Consider the following 18329-nt stretch of genomic DNA (forward strand, 5'->3'; position numbering starts at 1 on the left):
ATGCAAGATTTGAACACCTGCCTTCTATCTTTATAGTTTTCCCAGCGGGCATCCTGCAGCCTCCATTCTTCAGTGCAAAGCAGCCCAGTTCCTTGAATTTTGGCGGCATCGGCATGGTTATAGGACATGAAATTACCCATGGCTTTGATGACAATGGTGAGACCATCATTATTATGTTCACTTTTCCCTGAAAGTAAATAGGAAAATTGGCAGCATTTTCTTCCCTCTCCACCTTCCGTATTCAGTCATTTTCCAGGACTTGTCACTTCCACATGCACACGCACACATCTCTGCCATCTTTCCTCTTCTCTCTCATCTGTACAGGCACCCCACCAGCTTAGGTCCTCTTAGCCTCTCACTTTGACCACTTCAACAGCCTCTAAATTGGTCTCCCTCTCTCCATGTCTATCCTCTGCAGTCTGGCCTCCATACATACAATTGATATTTCTATAGGATAGACCTGACTTTGTCAGCCCCGTTCTCAATAAACTCCAGTGGCTCCCTGTTGCCTAAGTCAGCTGTTAAGTATTTAGAGCCCTTTGTAGTCTGGCTCATTTCTGAGTTCCAGGTTGTTTTTATTCTGTGAAATAAGAATCACTCCCTCCCCCCAAGTACTCTTTGGTCCAGGACCCCTGGCCTTTTTGGCTCTTCCTCACCCTAATCTTCTGACTTTGGTGAGGCTTCTGTTACTGAGCTTAGAATGCTCTTTATCCCCATTTCCATCTCTTAGGATTCCTTGTTCCTAGAAGTCTCAACTCAGGTGTGTCCTACATATCATCATTTAACCATTTGTTCATTCAATTATTTTGCATTTAGTTGATTCCGCAAGTAGAAAGTAAACTCCTCGAGGGCAGGGAATGTGGTTTTGATTAAACAATGGCTGGGATGAGATGGAATGCAATAGAATATGAAATCCATGAGGATATCAACGCAACATCCAATAACCATAGTGTTCAAATGGTGGATTCAGCTAATGTGTTGGGTTTTCTCTATTCAGAGCTGCAAGAGTTTAACTCATTTTAAGGAAATGGGGACCCAAGTGGGCTTAGGAATGGTCTTGAGAAAGCAGGTGGTCCCTGAGCTCAGCTGAGGGGTCTGAGTGGTAGATGTGAATTTGGAAGTTAACCTAAGGTGAGACAGAGCCAGTTCACCAAGAAAGAAGACAGTAAGGAGCCAGGACTCACATGTAAAGGGATAGGAAGGGAAGAGGAGGGAAGAAGACAGGGAGTGGTTTCAACAAGTATTTATTGAAGGTCTACCATGAACGTGGCATCTTTCTAAGGACCATGTGGCATTATTCTTGAGAAGCATCATTAAAGAATTTACAACCTAATTTAGGCAAGTGAGAATTTTATATGCAAGGCAAGTAAGCAGCAATTGAAAATCAAGTCTCAAAATATAGGAGAAAGGTAGGGCCTTAAGAGAATAAGGAAGAAGAAGCTAATGGCATGGGGAAATTCTTGAAGTGGATACAAATCCCAGTTTGCAGTACAAGCATCAAGTCTCTCTGGATCCTACAGAATTTTTTTTTTATTAGAATGGAAAACATGAACAAAGATTTGGATCTTTCAGAGTCTTGAGGTATCAAGTCAAGTCTTGATTCACCTTTTTAACAAAGGCAAAAAATCTGGCTCATTCAACTAAGAACCAGTTGCTTCAATCAGGGAATATTTCCGTTCAGTGCAGCAGTAATTCATTAAAAGTCCCTATTCATGTGCCAGTGCAGATAAAGACTTGCCTGGTTTCTGAAAACATGCTTGCCCTTTGGAAGTTTACATTCTATGTGTATGTCATCAGCACCTTCCTACTAAATTGCTTTGCAGTCTAGTTTCAATGGGTTGGCTTCCTAGCTTCTATTCATGTAGCTGGTGTGAAAGCCCAGAAGACCTGGGTTCTATTCTCACCTCTGATGCATAGTGGATGTTTGACCTCAGACAAGTCACCTATGCTCTAGGCAACTCTACAAAATCAAGTTGTGTGCCAATCTGCATTACTGAAGAATTTAAGTACAGATTGAAATAATTACCAAAAGCAAAGAATGGCAATAATTGGGGTGGGAAGGTGTGGGGTGGGGTAGAGGGGGAAGAGGGCTGGGAAGGTCAGTCCTAGGGTGGCACCTGAGTACTGGTTATAGCAGAGAGAGGGGAGTTTGCCAATCCCTGTACATATTTCAGATCCAGTTTCTTCACCTTTGTCCTTTGTTTGGACTGGATCTGAAATATATAGAGGAGTAAATGCACCATCAGTGAGAAAAGATGGGTTGGAACTTTGTTCTTGATTCCCAAAGGACTAGGAGGACAGATTAAGATTAGATTTGTTCTCAATAATTATCAGTGTATAATTATCAGGAGGTTGGACGTGACCAGGGAGAAATGAGAAGCATTCAGGATTGAAGATGAGAAATAATGAGCCAAAACAGAGATGGATCATTGAAAAAAGAGACATAAAACATAAAATTTTTTCAATTATGGATAGAGAAAAAATTTTAATCTTCTCCAATTCTATTTCTTTTGGGGTTTCCTCAGTCATCTTCTTATAAAAGCTAATTTCTTGGAAACAGTATTGTAATCACCCTCTTTCTCCCTCTCCAGGTAGAAATTTCAACAAGGATGGAGATCTTGTTGATTGGTGGACTCAAGAATCTGCCAAAAATTTCAAAGAACAGTCTCAGTGTATGGTGTACCAGTATGGAAACTTCTCGTGGGACTTAGCAGGCGGCCAACATGTAGGTCATCAGCGCCTTCCTACTAATTTCTCTTCACTTGTTAAAGCTCTCATTATTTTTCTGCTTTTCTTTATCATGAAATATTTCAGGGAGTGTGTATTTTTTTTGACAGCTCAATGGACTCAACACTTTGGGTGAAAACATTGCTGACAATGGAGGTATTGGGCAAGCATACAGGGTAAGCAGCATTCGTTATCTTCCTCTTTTAGTAATTTAGAACAAAATTCTGAGACAGAAAAAATTGACCAGTTTTTTTCATTTTGAAAAACTGATCTTTAAGTGAAAATTCATACTTATGTGAATAATTCTCTTCAAACTTGAAATATGTGAAGGATACATTTCAATGCAATGACTTCTAATGTTTTTTTTATTTGTTTTTTGCAAGGCAATGGGGTTAAATGACTTCCCCAAGGTCACACAGCTAGGTCATTATAAAGTGTCTGAGGCTGGATTTGAATTCAGGTCCTACTGACTCCAGTACTGGTGTTCTATCCACTGCATCATCTAGTTGCTCCCTAATCAACTCTTAAAGAGAAATTTCGTTTTGATTTCATTTCTTTCATTCTTGAAAATTCTCTATATTTCAGGCTGTCAGAAAGAATTTTAAGTCTTCTTTACAAATGAGTCAGTTTTTTTTTTTCAAAAAGGAGAGACAGAGTGTATCATCTTTTAGAGACAGACCCAACCTGGCTAGGAGCCCCCACACAAGTCATTTCATGTCTAAGCTAATATTTCAAGACTATTAGATTCAGGTAGGTGACTCAGCAGATAGAGTTCTAGACCTGGATTTAGGAAAATCTGAGCACAAATCTGACCTCACAATTGAGCGAGTGATACCAAGCCTGTAAGTCAGGAGGGAACTGAGTTCAAATTTGACCTCAGACACTTAACTCTTACTGTGTGACCTTGGACTAGTCCCTTCACCCCAGCTGCCTCACCTCCAAGGCCATCTCCAGTCCTGAGTTATATCTGACCACTGGATCCAGATCTATAAGAAAAAATGAGGCTAGGGACTTAGCACAGGTCTCTTTCCTCAAATCCAATTCATGGGCTTCTCATGGCCTCTCCTCCCTGATGTCTCTTCTTGGAGAATGATAGATTTATCCAGGGACACATAGGTAGTGTGATTTGAACTCAGGTCTTCCCAATCCCCAGTCCTTCCACACCATTCAGGGCTCTCTGTGCATAGCCCTCAACAGTTATCCTACTCAACAGGAGACTGAGTCCTGCAGGTTGCTTCACCTTGGAGATTTGGGGCTGCAGTGGGCCATGCTCATTGGGTGTCTGTTGTCCATTTAACATCAAATAGAAAACCCCAGGAGCAGGGACCCCCAGGAACCAGCCAGTAGAATCATGGCCCCTGTACTTCCAGTCTAGATAGAGAGGTTCAATCTTTAAAAAAAATTAGTGAGGTCATAGGTTAAGACTTGAGACCTGTGAGAGCTTTATTAGTTTAAACCCTCACCGAGCTTTTGAATGTAAACTAGTTTGTCAAATTTAAAACACTATAAAAGTTAGAGCTTTTAGCATTGTAGTTATCTGTAAGAGTTGAGAACATGTTCTGTCATCTCATTGCCTAGGCATATCAGAATTTTGTGAAAAAGAATGGGAAAGAGAAGCTGCTTCCCGGCCTTGACCTTGACCACAATCAGCTGTTCTTCTTGAACTTTGCTCAGGTATGGTGTACAGATTCTTGGTGGACAAATAGGAAAATCTTTGCAATTGTGATTTCCTAATGAGTCAGATGCCAGGCCTCATCCAAGGGGACCATTTCTCATTTGGCTACCCTTCCAAGTCAGAAGCTGCCAATCCCATGGGGTTAACGTTGGATAGTCCCTCGAAAGTTCCTCCATGTCATTTGCTCCTAGAATATAGAATTGTTTCAGGGATGCTGGATAGGTTTCTCACCTACATGTCTACCTGGAAACAACCCTAAAAATAATGGCTAAATCTGCTAAAAGGATTCTGCTTTTTTTTAATGCTATATTCCTTCCATTTGCATTCATAGGTATGGTGTGGTACATACAGGCCAGAATACGCAGTCAACTCCATCAAAACCGATGTTCACAGTCCAGGCAATTTCAGGTAGGCATTGAGTACCATGGCCAGACCCAAACAGTGGTCATTAATGGTCCAGTGATTGGCAATTATCATGGCCCTTTTATTGTTTCAAGTTTCATTGCTTCTGTTAGGAAACCCATAATTACCCAATGCTCCAAACAAACCATTTTCTACATTAGCCAATCCCATCCCATCTAAAACTTTATATTAAGTATGAAGTTAGTTCAGTACTCTTAGAATCAAATGTAAAACTAGTGGAGTAATATTTCACAAGTAACAAAAGATGCATCTGAATGAGCCAAAGGTGTCTTCATTGCATTCAAGTCTTGGTCTTCATGAAGATCCATACAGAGACTAAGAAATGCACTTTAATTCTGATAACAAAGATGCACCATTCAAAAGACTGATAGAGCTAGGAGAAGGCATAGTGAGAAGCTTATGTAGGTCAACTAAGATCCACTGGATGTGAAAAATACAAATTCCCTTTGAGTATGAGGGAAGGAGCCCAATAACTATATACTATGACAGAAAAAGCCACTGCACAGTCTGGCTCCCCATTCCACCTGGAGGACCTTAAGTGGTTGAATGCCTGCCATCATTAGCAAGTGGGAAGTTGGACTAAATGTCTTTTTCCATTACCAATAGCTTATAGCTCTAAGAGAACAAAAGACTATGGTGTTCATTTCATCTTATCTTCTATAGCTGGAAAACCCTAACATTTAACACTTTGATTTGAGGATGGTGCAAAAGTCTGGCATTTTACATGGAAAACCTCCAGTGTAGCAACTCACAAATAGACACCAACCATTTATTTGTCATTAACATGACAAGAGATACTAAAACCTTCATTCACTTTTCCAGGTTTTCTTAGCATTATGTGCCGGAGACAGGCTTAAACTCAGATCATGTTTGCTCTAAGATCAAGCTTTTTGCCAATGCATCTCTTATGATCATTTGCATAGCAGGAAATCTCACAATTTGGTCTTAGTGCTCTGTAAAAGCAGTATTTTAGGTAGATTCTAAAAAGGAATTAGAGAGAGAGAGAGAGAGAGAGAGAGAGAGAGAGAGAGAGAGAGAGAGAGAGAGAATGGCTTTCCTTCCATGGGCTAACATAAAACTCTAATACATGGATTATCTCCTCAGTAACTCCTGAAGAGAAGTTATATCATGGAGAAACCCTGGCAAAAGAGCATGAAACAGATAAAGAAGAATACATTATATGGAAGGAATTGTGGGCAGTTTTGTTCAGAACAAATGAGCACATTAATAAATAGAAGAAAGCTTTCTAGGGCCTTTTATTTTTTTTACATTGTCCTACAATGACCTGAAAATATCTCTTTCAAAGCTTACTCAACCAAGACTTATTGTTCCTTTCTTGAGATATCAGGGTTAGTCTTCAATGGCAACTAGCAATTTCTTAGTGGTTCAGTTAATACCAATAGAGATGAATAGTTTTCCAAGGGCTTCTTTTTTTCCTCGTTGAGTAAAGAATAGGGGCCTATTGAGTCTTCGTGGGATAAAATGTATAATAGAGCTATGTCTTATGAAAGGGATATCTCAAATAAAAGAAAGAAGATCATTAAATATAATGTTGGAATAGTATTGAATATTTACAAAGATATACTGATGTGAAGAAACCCAAAAAGCAAATCATGAATACAAGCATGGTAGTCAATATTTGGGTGAAGAGTAATGGAGGGTGAAGCAGAAACTGGTTTGGCACTTGGTCAGAGGGAAGATATAGATGAGGGTTTCAGTAAAAAGATCACATCAATGGAACAAAGAGACCATTAAAAGTTTGGGGGATCTTCAGTTCTCCTGGCAGATACTGTGTTCTCTCTGCCAAAAAAGAAATGCAATTGTGTATTTCCTGAATTTCTTTGAAAAATGGTAGAAGAAAGTACCTTCCATTCTGGAACTATTTCTTAAGAACACATAGTAAGGACTGGTTGCTCGAGGTAGAAATGATCGGAACCCTGAGATGAAGAGTTGACTCTTTTGACAAAAGGTTTGAAAGTTAGTGATAATTCAACATGAAGGTACATTTTGGGGAGAGTAGATTTTGAAGAAATCAGAGACAGGATGAGCTGGGTCACATTGGCTAAAATTGTAAATGGGAAGTTCATGCTAGGAGATGAGAAAAATCTCAGGAAATAAATTCTGATAAATAAATATGGAAAATAATTCCGTATAAGGTCAATACAGTTGTGCCATGATAGTACAGGTCAGTGCAGGTGGTCATGTTCTGCAGCCTGTTTATTCCTACCATCTATCTATTGGATTATTAGGTTTATTCCTACCATCTATCACTCACCATTATGGATTTTTAATTTATCTTCCTGAAAAATACAGGATAATTACATCCTTATATCCCTATCAATGTCAAGCAAGGAGTAACAGTAAATATTTTTAGTAATAGTAAATATTACTTTTTCTTTTGACAAATAGACCTTTTCTCAACAAGCAAGAAAATTGCTTTATCTAGGTCATTTGTGATAGAATACACACTTCCCTGTGATATGAGACAGAATTTATTAGATGGATTTACACTTAGACTGAGAATCAATGTTTATCAATGACTGTAGTATGGAACGTCAACAAACATTGCCGACTGCATACAATATGGAATTAGTGGGGATAATGGGAAAACAACTGAAGTTAGAAGACATTCATTTAATAAGTATATATATGTATAAATATACATTATAATATATATTTACATATATTACAATATATAATCATACTATATCTATTATAATGCATTTATTTGGAAATATAATTATTTATCATAGTTATTATAAATTTAATAATCTCAACTGGAAAGCACTGGTAGAGGAGAGAAGAAAAGTCATCAAGAATAGGCTTTTTGAAGGTGAAATTTAAGTTTCATCTTAAAAAGAAATCAGGAGCTTGAGAGAAAGAGAGAAAGGGTTCCATGATTGGGCGATTGATAGTGAAAAGTCTTCTGTTTGAGAGATGAGTGGCATCTGTGCAAGGAAGGTCAGTGTCCCTGGTTTTGAGGGTACAGGGAGAATGAGGACTTGAAAGAGTCTTGAAAGTGAGTAGGAAGGGGCCAGAATTTGAAGCTGACTTTTAAAGAAGTCAAACAAAATATCTGATCCTGGAGGTAATAAGGAGGCAATGGAGGAAGGAGCATATGTCTTCCCCATATTATATGACTTGAGAGTTCTGTGTCTAGTTTTAATTCTTAATGTTCATTTTATTATTTTTCTGCCTTATTGTTTGATGGATGATATCCATAGGCTACCATTTTTCACTGTACCAGACTCTTAAATTCCTGGTTCTAGGTCACCACCATCTAGGAAAACAGAAAATCCAATCTGTTAGAATCATGGGTAAAATAAGGGAAAATAGGCCCTGAATGAGGGAACAGGTCTCTGTGTAAAATGCATGAACCCAAAAACATGGCCTTTGTAAGATTTCTGGTGACAGCTCAAAGGCCTTTGTGTTGTTTCCTTGCTTCCTCATTTTGGATAGGTTCCAAATGGTTGAAGTTGCCAGCTAAGAGACTTCTGACAAATGAGGTGTTACTGGATATATACACATTTTGTATTATTAAAAAAATCTCCTTTCTTTTTTAAAAAAAAACTCTGTAGGTATCATTTTATTATTTAGTTGGGAAGTTATTTCCCTTGGACCTGACCCTACATGTTCCTCTCTGTGAATTTTTCCCTTTCATTTCAAAAATGGATTGTATTCTATATTTTTTTTAAGAGTAAATGGAATGTCAACCTTTTGCCAAGGAAATCATTATTTTCTGTAGGGGTAAAAGGATTTCCTTGGCAAAAGGTTGGTGTTCCATTTAGTTTTGGAAATGGGTTGCTTCCTGGTTCTACCTATTTTTTTTAAAAAAGAATACCATGTTTTCAAGACCCAGAAAAAGTTTTTGAACACTGAGTTGATGTTTCAAAGGTGATTGATGGGAAAGTATTTCTCAACCACATGGAAGATTTTTATAAGTCTATGCTATAATTGCCATTATTTTCAACACTAAAGGAGAAATGTGTTTGGCAGCTGACTGAAAATCGAGCTGACCCATTTTGCCAGACCCAACCAATGACTAGTTAATTTATCACAGGGTCCCAGATTTATCCCCTGAAAGAGACCTTCTAGACCAATACTTCATTTTATAGAGAAGGAAGCCAAGACCAAGGTTTGAAGTGACTTAGACCAAGGTCACATAGGTAGGATATAGGACTGTTGGGTTTCATTCATATAGCTCCCATGAACATCAGCAGGCAGGTCATTGCCCCAAAATGAGTGCAGAGTAACAAAAATAAAAAGCCAAAGCTATTGCTCCTCTTTTTGGTTTTTTGCAAGGCCGTGGGGTTAAGTGACTTGTCCAAGGTCACACATTTAGGTAATTTTTAAGTGTAATTTTTAAGAGGCCAGATTTAAATTCAGGTCCTCCTGACTCCAGGGCCAGTGCTCTATCCACTGCACCACCTAGCTGTCCCAGTCAAGGTCCTCAACTTGAGAGGACCTCAGGAAAGTCAGAAATAACATCTGAGGCTTAGAGATTGAGTGACTTGCCCAGGTTGTGTTTATCATTAGAGGCCGGATTTAAACTCATATCTTATGACACAAAATTCAGTATCCTTTTCATGACCTCTATCAAGGCCTAAGTGGTCACTCCCAATGATATGATATAAATGAGCTAGTGGTTTTCTGATGTTCCAACTTCAAAGTGATTCTATTGTCTACAATAGGGCTCAAACTCACAGACTCAAATGACTATTGGAACCTGAAATCCCCACCTGAACTTCTTGACCATCTTTCTCCTTTCTCAGGAAAAGAAGATTTTAGAAAATTCAAAAGATTAAATATACTCCCTTTATTTACTAAGGGATAACCCTTACTTTTATAGTATTGTCTTTTTGCAGAAGTGAATTTTTATTGACTATGTAAAATCGGTTTAAATAGTCATTATCATGCTAATATTTGCCAAAATCTGGAATGTTTTTAATGAATTAATTACCATTAATCACTATCATTTTTCTCCAAATAATTCTTGAGTCAATATAACTGACTGGTACTGGGGGAAACAAACCTTTGTTTTTCCTTCAGGATATCTTCCCCATCAGTGGGTTTCTAGCAATTTAGTAAATCAGAATTTTTAGGTGATAAAAGATCTATTTAAAATTTAGTTCCTAGCTCTTTAAGTCAGATCACTTTTTTAAAAAGGATCATCCTAATATGACTCTGCTGGCTTTGCCAGGTTTGGGGGGTTTCTGCGCTTGGCTTTTTGAGACTTGCTCAGAGAAACATCTCCCTGAAACATCTTCTACTTGTCCTTCAGTGAATTTTACTATTGATTTTACTATTACTACAAATTTGGGCTAAGTTGAAATATATATGTAGCAATCAGATAGCAGCTTAAGGTTTATATTTGATCAGCACAGCAACCCTGTGAGGTAGATGTCATTCTTGTCCTCATTTTACAGATGAGGAGTAATCCCTTAAGATTACAAAGCTAGTAATATTGGAACTCTTGATTCGACAGTACCCACTGTGCCATGTAGCAATCTCTTTTAATCTCTATTTTACTTGTAAAATCCATTTTGGGCTGATCATAGATGCCATGATAACTATTGTTGACATTTACTTAGCCTCTACTTGGGTTCCTTTGAGATTTTCAACACCAGAAATTTTGTAGTCTTGCACTATGGTCATCCCCTGATAGCCTCCTCATGACATGGGGTGGCCCAAGGAAGCACAACTTGAGTCAGGTCCTCTCAGGTTTCAAATACAGGCTCAGTCTATTATCTGCCTCAGCCAGGTCAGAGAAGTTCATTGTCAAAAGAAGATTGGTCCTATCAGGAGATGAATTTGCTTCTTTGTTTTTTGTCTCAACACCATGAAAATGGCAATCTGTGCTAGAGAACAGCATTCTGCTTATAAACATGGAATCAGAGATCCCTGAACCACTGGGGGCATTGAGGTATATTCTATATAAAGGATCTTGTTTTGCTTAAATACTTGAATTTAGGGGGTTCTTGACTGGATAGACCAGTCAAGCCTATGTGGCGTGTTTCTATTTTAAAGAAGACACCATCCAACACCACCATTGGACACACCATTGAAAGTAACTTGTGTTTTGAACCTACAGTCTAAGGAAGCTTAAATTCCTATCAAGTTGCAAAGTTTCTAGTATAGGCTCATTCTATTATCTGTCTTGATGAGGTCAAAGAAGTTGATTGTCAAAAGAAGATTGATCCTATTGGTCCTCCAGAGGAGGAGTGGTAATCTGTACTAATGAATAGCATGCCTATAATCATGGAATCAGAGATCTCTGAACCACTGGGCCATTGAAGTATATTCTATATAAAGGTTGTTAGTCTTGATAAGATAGATCAGATCAGTCAATCCTATGTGATTGTTTGTATTTTAAAGAAGACTCCATCCAAGACATCGATACCCACAAAATTTTGTTGGGTTTGGTCATGTCACTAACAATGACTTGTGTTTTGTTTTGAAGGATCATAGGAACTTTGCAGAACTCTCCAGAGTTTTCAGAAGCCTTTAGATGCCGCAAGAATGATTTTATGAATCCATCAAAGAAGTGTCGGGTCTGGTGATTCTAGAAAGAATGAATGAAGGCTGAAGACAGACTTCACTATACAATTGAAATCTGGAACTTTCTATGGGAGGGGAAAAAAAAACCTGGGCACCAAACTCACTGTAATTACAAGAGGGCAATAAACTGAGGGGGGAGATGCTTCAAGATTTTAATTTCAAGTTAAGGAAGATGACTGTGCAGCCAAAATTGTGTGGGAGCTGCTCATCAAAGAATGAAGGCAGAGGACTCAGGTTACTAGCCACTAAACCAATCCCAACTGTGTACATAATGGTTTTCTCTGGAACAGTGCTTTCCAGTTAATGTCTGTTTTCCATTTGGTCAACAGAATGTATATTCCCACTTGGGAGCAGGCTTAATCACCTATGAATGTAGATGGGTATTTTTAATCAAAGGGAGGAAGAAAATGTCAAAGAATATGGCAGGATAACAGCTTCTCATGCAGACACAATAGTTGGAATAGTTGGAATGAATGTAAAGTATTGAGTTTTTCTTCCTGCTTCATCAATGCCCTCTCCCCTTCAAAGAATTCTTAGGAGAATGGGAATATGGAAATTGAAGTATTTTTGAAAAGGAGTCATTATTCTGTAATTGTTATTTTTTATTCCAAAGCAACTAATTTGCCATAATCATATTCAATTAAGAAAGGAAACTATCGAAAAGGTCTCTTTTTTGATCCCCCACTGAGAGATACTGAGAATCCCCAAGCTCTCTTGTAATTTTTTAAACAATTTCTTGTTCTCTCTAGACCTGCTCTTTTTAAAAGATTTGTAGTAATGTATAGATCATAATTTTTATATTTAATTATTAACTATGTGTATGGAAAAAGTAACTGCTATATCTATATATACCTATATAGAGAGAGTTAGATGTGATGATCTCTGATCCACAATTGGGGATTGGTATTTCAGGTTGATTTGAAACATTCTTTACATTAAGGAACCACCGGCAAACCAACATCTGTAAAGTATTGTACAGATTTAAATTTGTGAATTTTTTAAATGATAATTCATATTTACAAAAAAGCTTTAAGCCAGAATTTTTGTGTAAGATTCTCTTTCTGACAAGTTTCCCGGAGTCCTGACTGATGTCTGTATTGTAGGGGCAATCAGATTTTCAAAAATCAATAGTAGGTTCCTCTGATCAGTACTGCAATGGGCGAACCTGCTTCTCTGCGATTCCATGTGGGGATGGAATCCCCCTGGGTCATTAGGGGGGTAAGTCTAGACCTCCATTGGATCCCGCCTAAGCAGTGCCAAAGTAATAGGCACATGCTGTTCTTAAGGATTCCCCATTATCTATTTCCTAACATCAGTAGACTCTGGTATTGATGAGGGTATCACTGGAAGGAAAAAGGAAGAAGACAGTTCCCAAGACCTTAATTGAATGATCATTCTGCATTAGAATCTCAGCTTGAAAGCTGATTGAATTCAAATCTTTCATGTTCCAAAAGAGAAAACTGAAAACCCAGAAAAGTGAAATCCAGGCTTGGATCTTAGGACTTCTGAGTCCCATGCCAACAGGCCAGTCAAATGATGTGAAAACTAATTAAAACCATTGCAAGCTGACTAACCCAATGGTGATAATTAGCAGAGGAAGCCAATGATATGAGCAGAAAGTTCTTGAGGGAGCAGTCTCCCCTCCTACATTTTTCCATGGGCTGGAAAACTATTTCTGGGATTTCATGATTAAGAAATAACCTCCTGCATATGGCCCTGATTTCCATGTTATGTTTATTTTATCTTTCAATGTCACCTAATGAAAATGTTGTTTTTATAATAAACAGAATTTGTGAGGCTGATTCTCACCAAACTTCTACTGTCAACGGTGTCTTTTATGAATGAGAAGTTGGATGGAAAGGAAGTTGGACAGCAAATATTTGAAGGTCTTAAATCACAGACTCTTTCTGATATTAGCTTTGAAGTTGCTAATTGGGAGGAAGCTCCAGAATGAGAAGCACCTAGTGTTCAATAGATAAGAAGTCAATGCTCAGCTATTTGCATCTTTTCTTTGTTCTTTGATTTAAGAAAAGAGCTGATAGTAAAGTGATCCATCTGTTTGGGTGGGCTGAAAGAAGGTCTAAAATAATTTCACCACTAAAATGTTCCAATTATACAAATTCTACACTAATGAACACTTGCAATGAATCTGGGATTTTTTTTAATGTTATTTTATTTTTTCAATTATAGGCAAAGATAAGGGGCAGCTAGGTGGCACAGTGGATAGAGCACTGGCCCTGGAGTCAGGAGGACCTGAGTTCAAATCTGGCCTTAGACACTTAATAATTACCTAGCTGTTGTGGCCTTGGGTAAGCCACTTAACCCCATTTGCCTTGCAAAAACCTAAAAAGTTATAGGCAAAGATAGTTTTCAACATTCCACTATGCCACCTAGCCACCCCAACATTCATCTCTTATAAACTTTTGAATTTCACATTTTTCTACCTGTCTCCTTCTTTCCCTCCCTATGACATGATATAGGTTATATACATGCACAATCCTGTTTAAAATATTTCCCTATTAGTCATGATTTGAAAGAAGAACCAGAACTAAAAGGGAATAAAAACATGAGAAAAAGAAAAAAACATAAAACAAGTTTTAAAAAGTGAAAATAGTTTGCTTTTGCTTTGTAATCAGACTATTTGTTTTGCTTCTGGACATGGATGGAGTTTTCTGTCCTTGTTTTCGAGCTGTCTTTGGTCATTGAACAGCTATCAGGAGCTAAGTCCATCATAGTTGTTCATCTCACAGTGTTTCTGTTAATGTGTACAATGTTCTCCTGGTTCTGCTCCCTTCCCTCAGCATCAGTTCAATCAAATCTTTCCAGGCTTTTCTGAAGTTTGCCTACTCATTGTTTCCTACAGAACAGTGGTTCTCTGGTATTCAAATTTGTTCAGCCAGTTGATGGGTGTATCCCCTCTGTCCAATTCTTTGCCTCTCCAAAAGAGATAGTTTATTTTTGGACATGGGGGTCTTTTCCTCTCTGAGACTTTATAAATCCATTTTATATAGGTGCCGGGGAAGAAGTGAAATGAGGACTTCTCTACAGTCATACAACATAAATAGGAATTTGGATTACTTGAGTGTTATCCTCTTCCCCTCTATCTACTATTCATTGAAAGTTGACATTGAATCACACCGATGGCCATTGGAAGTGCATAGCAAAGAACAAGAGCCTCTAGAAGTGATGAAGTAGGATTCTTTTCCAGGGTGAGAAATATTGGGGGAGATGGGGTAAGGGGAAGCAGGGAATAACTGCTAATCCTTCCTTTGCAAAACAAGTATCTTTTGCTTACTGAATTTTTACTGAGCCATCTCTAACCCGAGAATGACAAAGTGGGCGAGAGGGAGAGAGAGAGGGAGAGGAGAGAGAGAGGAGAGAGAGAAAATCAGATAGTGGTATATTAAATTATTTTCTTTGCAAGGAACCAATTTGCAAATCATGAGATTTCTCCTGATAGGAGCTCTGCTTGTTGAAGTTCTGCTGAGAATATACACATGCATTTTGGGGGCTTGAGTGGTCTTCCCAGGGCAAGCCCACCATTCAGGACAAAACAATGATTACATTGCCTGCGTCCATACACTACAGGTGTCCTCGGGTCCTGTGGGAATGGCTAAGTATCTCATTATTGAACTTGGGTCAGGGATTGGGAATAGTAGACAACAGGTTCCTGATTCACTTCTCAGAAAAGTATGCAGAATTTCACATGATTTCTGAAAAATATAAAATTTCATTATTAAATTCATTATAGATACCATATTAAGCAATATAAAAAAATCATACCTCTTGAGACTTTTAAGACTTTTAAGGCTCATAAAAATTCAGTGACCTACTTTTCTTCCCTCTTCCCCAACCTACTTTATGAACTTAGGGGAAAAGAGGGAAGGAAAGAAAAGCTAGAAGGGAAGGGAAAGGAAGATTATAGATCCCCAATCCCAGTGTAGGTGTTGAAGAACATCTTTAAGCTATTGCAAAACTGCAAAAGTCAAACTTGGCTCCAAAGAAGAACCATGAGGAGACAGCTTCCTCTACTCCTTTGGAAGAGGTGGGAAATGCTCAGCTGTGGAATGTTGTATTGATCAGTTTTGATGATCTTTAACTTGAGGTTTTTTCCTCTAAAAATTTTTTATTAAAGTGGATAGTTTTCTGGGATGGAAAGGGGAAAGGATACTGGAAGAAATTTGGGAAACATAAAAATGAAAGATATCAATAGGAACATTTTCAAAAATGAAAATCAACCAAATGGGCTGGAGAAGTTTCCTCCCCCAAGACTTCCCACTCAGGATCCTTCCTGTTCCAAAAGTTAATGACCAAAAAAATGTTGACTGCAGAGGTGAAGCAGACATTCCTGAGCATGTTCATATCCCAGGCCTTGGACTCCATTCTTACAATTGGATAGTCCATTGGTGGCAAGAAATATCAATTTAGAGCTAAATGGAATCAATTCAACTGAGCCCCAACTTGGTGAATGAACTTGCCCAAAGTCTCCATCCATTGAACAATAGGCAGAATTTGAACACAGATCTGGGTTCTGCTGCCTGGTTAAGGCTGAGGTTCTGTTAAGGGGGAGGGGAAAATGGCATCAGTGGGTCTGATTAAGGGGACTCTAGGAAGATTAGGCACCATTTCCTTTGCTTTTATGAGCACATTTTGATCCAAAAAGACATGGTGAAATGCCATCCAGATGTCTTATATAATTCTTTTTTTTTTTTAGGTTTTTGTTTTTTGCAAGGCACATGGGGTTAAGTGGCTTGCCCAAGGCCACACAGCTAGGTAATTATTAAGTGTCTGAGACCGGATTTGACCCCAGGTACTCCTGACTCCAAGGCCAGTGCTTTATCCACTATGCCACCTAGCCGCCCCTGTCTTATATAAATCTTAACTTCAAAATGAACTTTTCACTTCTGGGGAGTAATGAAATTTCAGACCTAATGTTCAACGAAATTCAAAAAGCTCCCATACCAAAAACAAAATCATTTTCCAATTACTCAAAGTGTTTCTTTGGACCTACCTATTCAGGGCTTTTCCCCTCTTGAAATGGCCTCATTCTGGGAAAATGCAAAGGAGAAAAGACTCCCCTCCCCAAAATCTCATTCCTCTCCCAAAGTCTTCAAAATCAAGTTTCTTAATAAATGTGTCCTGTTGCCTTTGAAAAGGGAGAAGGTTTGAGCCCATAGTTTGAAACATGGGCTTCAAATGCTGTCAAGGATGAATTTTCCAACTCTTGGTTTGAAACACTAGAACATCCCAACAACTGAGAGTGGAAATCACTGAGAAGACAATAGTCCAGGGGCTACTCACACATTATATACAGATAAGGAGTTATGAAGGCGGTTTGAACTTAACATTGTCGACCCAAGGATACTTGACCAAAGAGAGATTATTGATGTGAAGAAAATAATGACTAGGCAATGGAGAGAGCCCCTGTTAGCTGGGATCCTTGGGGTATCACAGGAAAGTGAGGATGGATGAAGTTTGTTTGTTTTTTTGGGGGGGGCAATGGGCTTAAATGACTTGCCCAAGGTCACATTGTTAGTGAGTATCAAGTGTCTGAGGCTGGATTTAAACTCCTGATTCCATGGCCGGTGCTCTATACACTAACTGTCCTGATGGCTGAATTCTTAACAGAAAATTTATTGAGAAGAGTAATGCAGCATGGGCAGGTTTGAAAGGGTGGCAATCTGCGTAGTTGAAGGGAAGACTCACAATGATAAGATCTCAGATCAAATAAAAATATTTTTGGTATTTTTACAAAAAATTTCTATGTTCTACCCTCAATGAAAAAAAGCATCTGCTTTGATTGTTTTTTGGAAGTCAATTGACCCATACAAGGAGCTTCAAGTGGTAATAGAGACCTGACAAGGCAACCCTTTGAGTATTTGTCTTTGACTATCTGATGGTCATTAGATGGTATGTGACTGATCCATCTTACCAGACCTGTGCTGATATGTTCTTTACATTTCAAAACATTTCAGTTCATTCCACCACAGATTTAGAGCCAAGAGAAATGATAAGGATTTTAGTCCAACCCTCTTCATTTGATAATGATGTTTGTCCTTCATTCTTTTTTTTTTTAGGTTTTTGCAAGGCAAATGGGGTTAAGTGGCTTGCCCAAGGCCACACAGCTAGGTAATTATTAAGTGTCTGAGGTCAGATTTGAACTCAGGTACTCCTTGACTCCAGGGTCGATGCTCTATCCACTGCACCACCTAGCTGCTCCCTGTTCTTCATTCTTGAAGAAGACCATGACATCAGGCAGGTGATGCTATGGATAAGTACATGAATTGGATTTGAATGATGGGGCACTGTGCCTCACTTTCTCCTCTGGAGCCATCAGGGCCCAGTGATCAAATATGAATCAGTACAACTGGAGATGGTCAAGGCTAAGTCACTTGCCTCACACAGCTAGTAAGAGGCAAGTGTCTGAGGCTGGATTCACATTCCTGTCCTGGCTCCAAGGCCACTGGGTCACCTAGCTGCTCCTTTGATAGGAGATGAAACCTCAGAGAAGCAAAGGGACTTTTTAAGGAAACAAAAGGTGATAAATAGACAAAGGTAGATTGGAATCCAGATTTTCCCCATCCTAATCCAGTCCTCTTTTCACTGTACCAGCCTTGGTTTAAACCAAGATGGCTCTAAAGCTGTGGGGAAGGGAACTTACTGTCATTGTTTTAAGTGGTATAGCTGAAATGTTGTTCTTCCAAATTATTGTTTTACAAAACAAATCCTCTGGGTTTTGTAATGGAAGCCTGGCAGAAAATCATTCCACAAATAATGATGGGTTATCTACCGTGGCAGTGAAGGAAGAATAGAAAAGCTAGTAATTATGATTCACTTATTTTTATGTTTCTGAACTTCCTCTTTACTAAGATGCTTAATGATAGTTTTGTTCTGTTTATCAGACATCGTTAACTCCAAGCATCCCTGATGGGTGAGACGTCTGGAC

At 38.6% G+C, this 18329-nt stretch overlaps 1 protein-coding gene across 1 annotated transcript in view; it reads left to right on the forward strand.

The window, feature by feature from the left end:
* The window catches only part of LOC141492084 (neprilysin-like), a 72822-nt gene extending 59970 nt beyond the window's left edge, over positions 1 to 12852 (forward strand). Inside the window, exons 14-19 of the mRNA XM_074192714.1 lie at positions 37 to 156; positions 2592 to 2725; positions 2838 to 2903; positions 4306 to 4401; positions 4734 to 4810; positions 11286 to 12852. Coding sequence (XP_074048815.1) covers positions 37 to 156; positions 2592 to 2725; positions 2838 to 2903; positions 4306 to 4401; positions 4734 to 4810; positions 11286 to 11385 — 593 coding nt within the window. The 3' untranslated portion in view covers positions 11386 to 12852. The remainder of the gene's footprint in view (positions 1 to 36; positions 157 to 2591; positions 2726 to 2837; positions 2904 to 4305; positions 4402 to 4733; positions 4811 to 11285) is intronic.
* Positions 12853 to 18329: the final 5477 nt, after the last annotated feature.

This window comes from Macrotis lagotis, chromosome 6 (assembly GCF_037893015.1).
Source record: "Macrotis lagotis isolate mMagLag1 chromosome 6, bilby.v1.9.chrom.fasta, whole genome shotgun sequence".
Taxonomy (NCBI): Eukaryota; Metazoa; Chordata; class Mammalia; order Peramelemorphia; family Peramelidae; genus Macrotis; species Macrotis lagotis.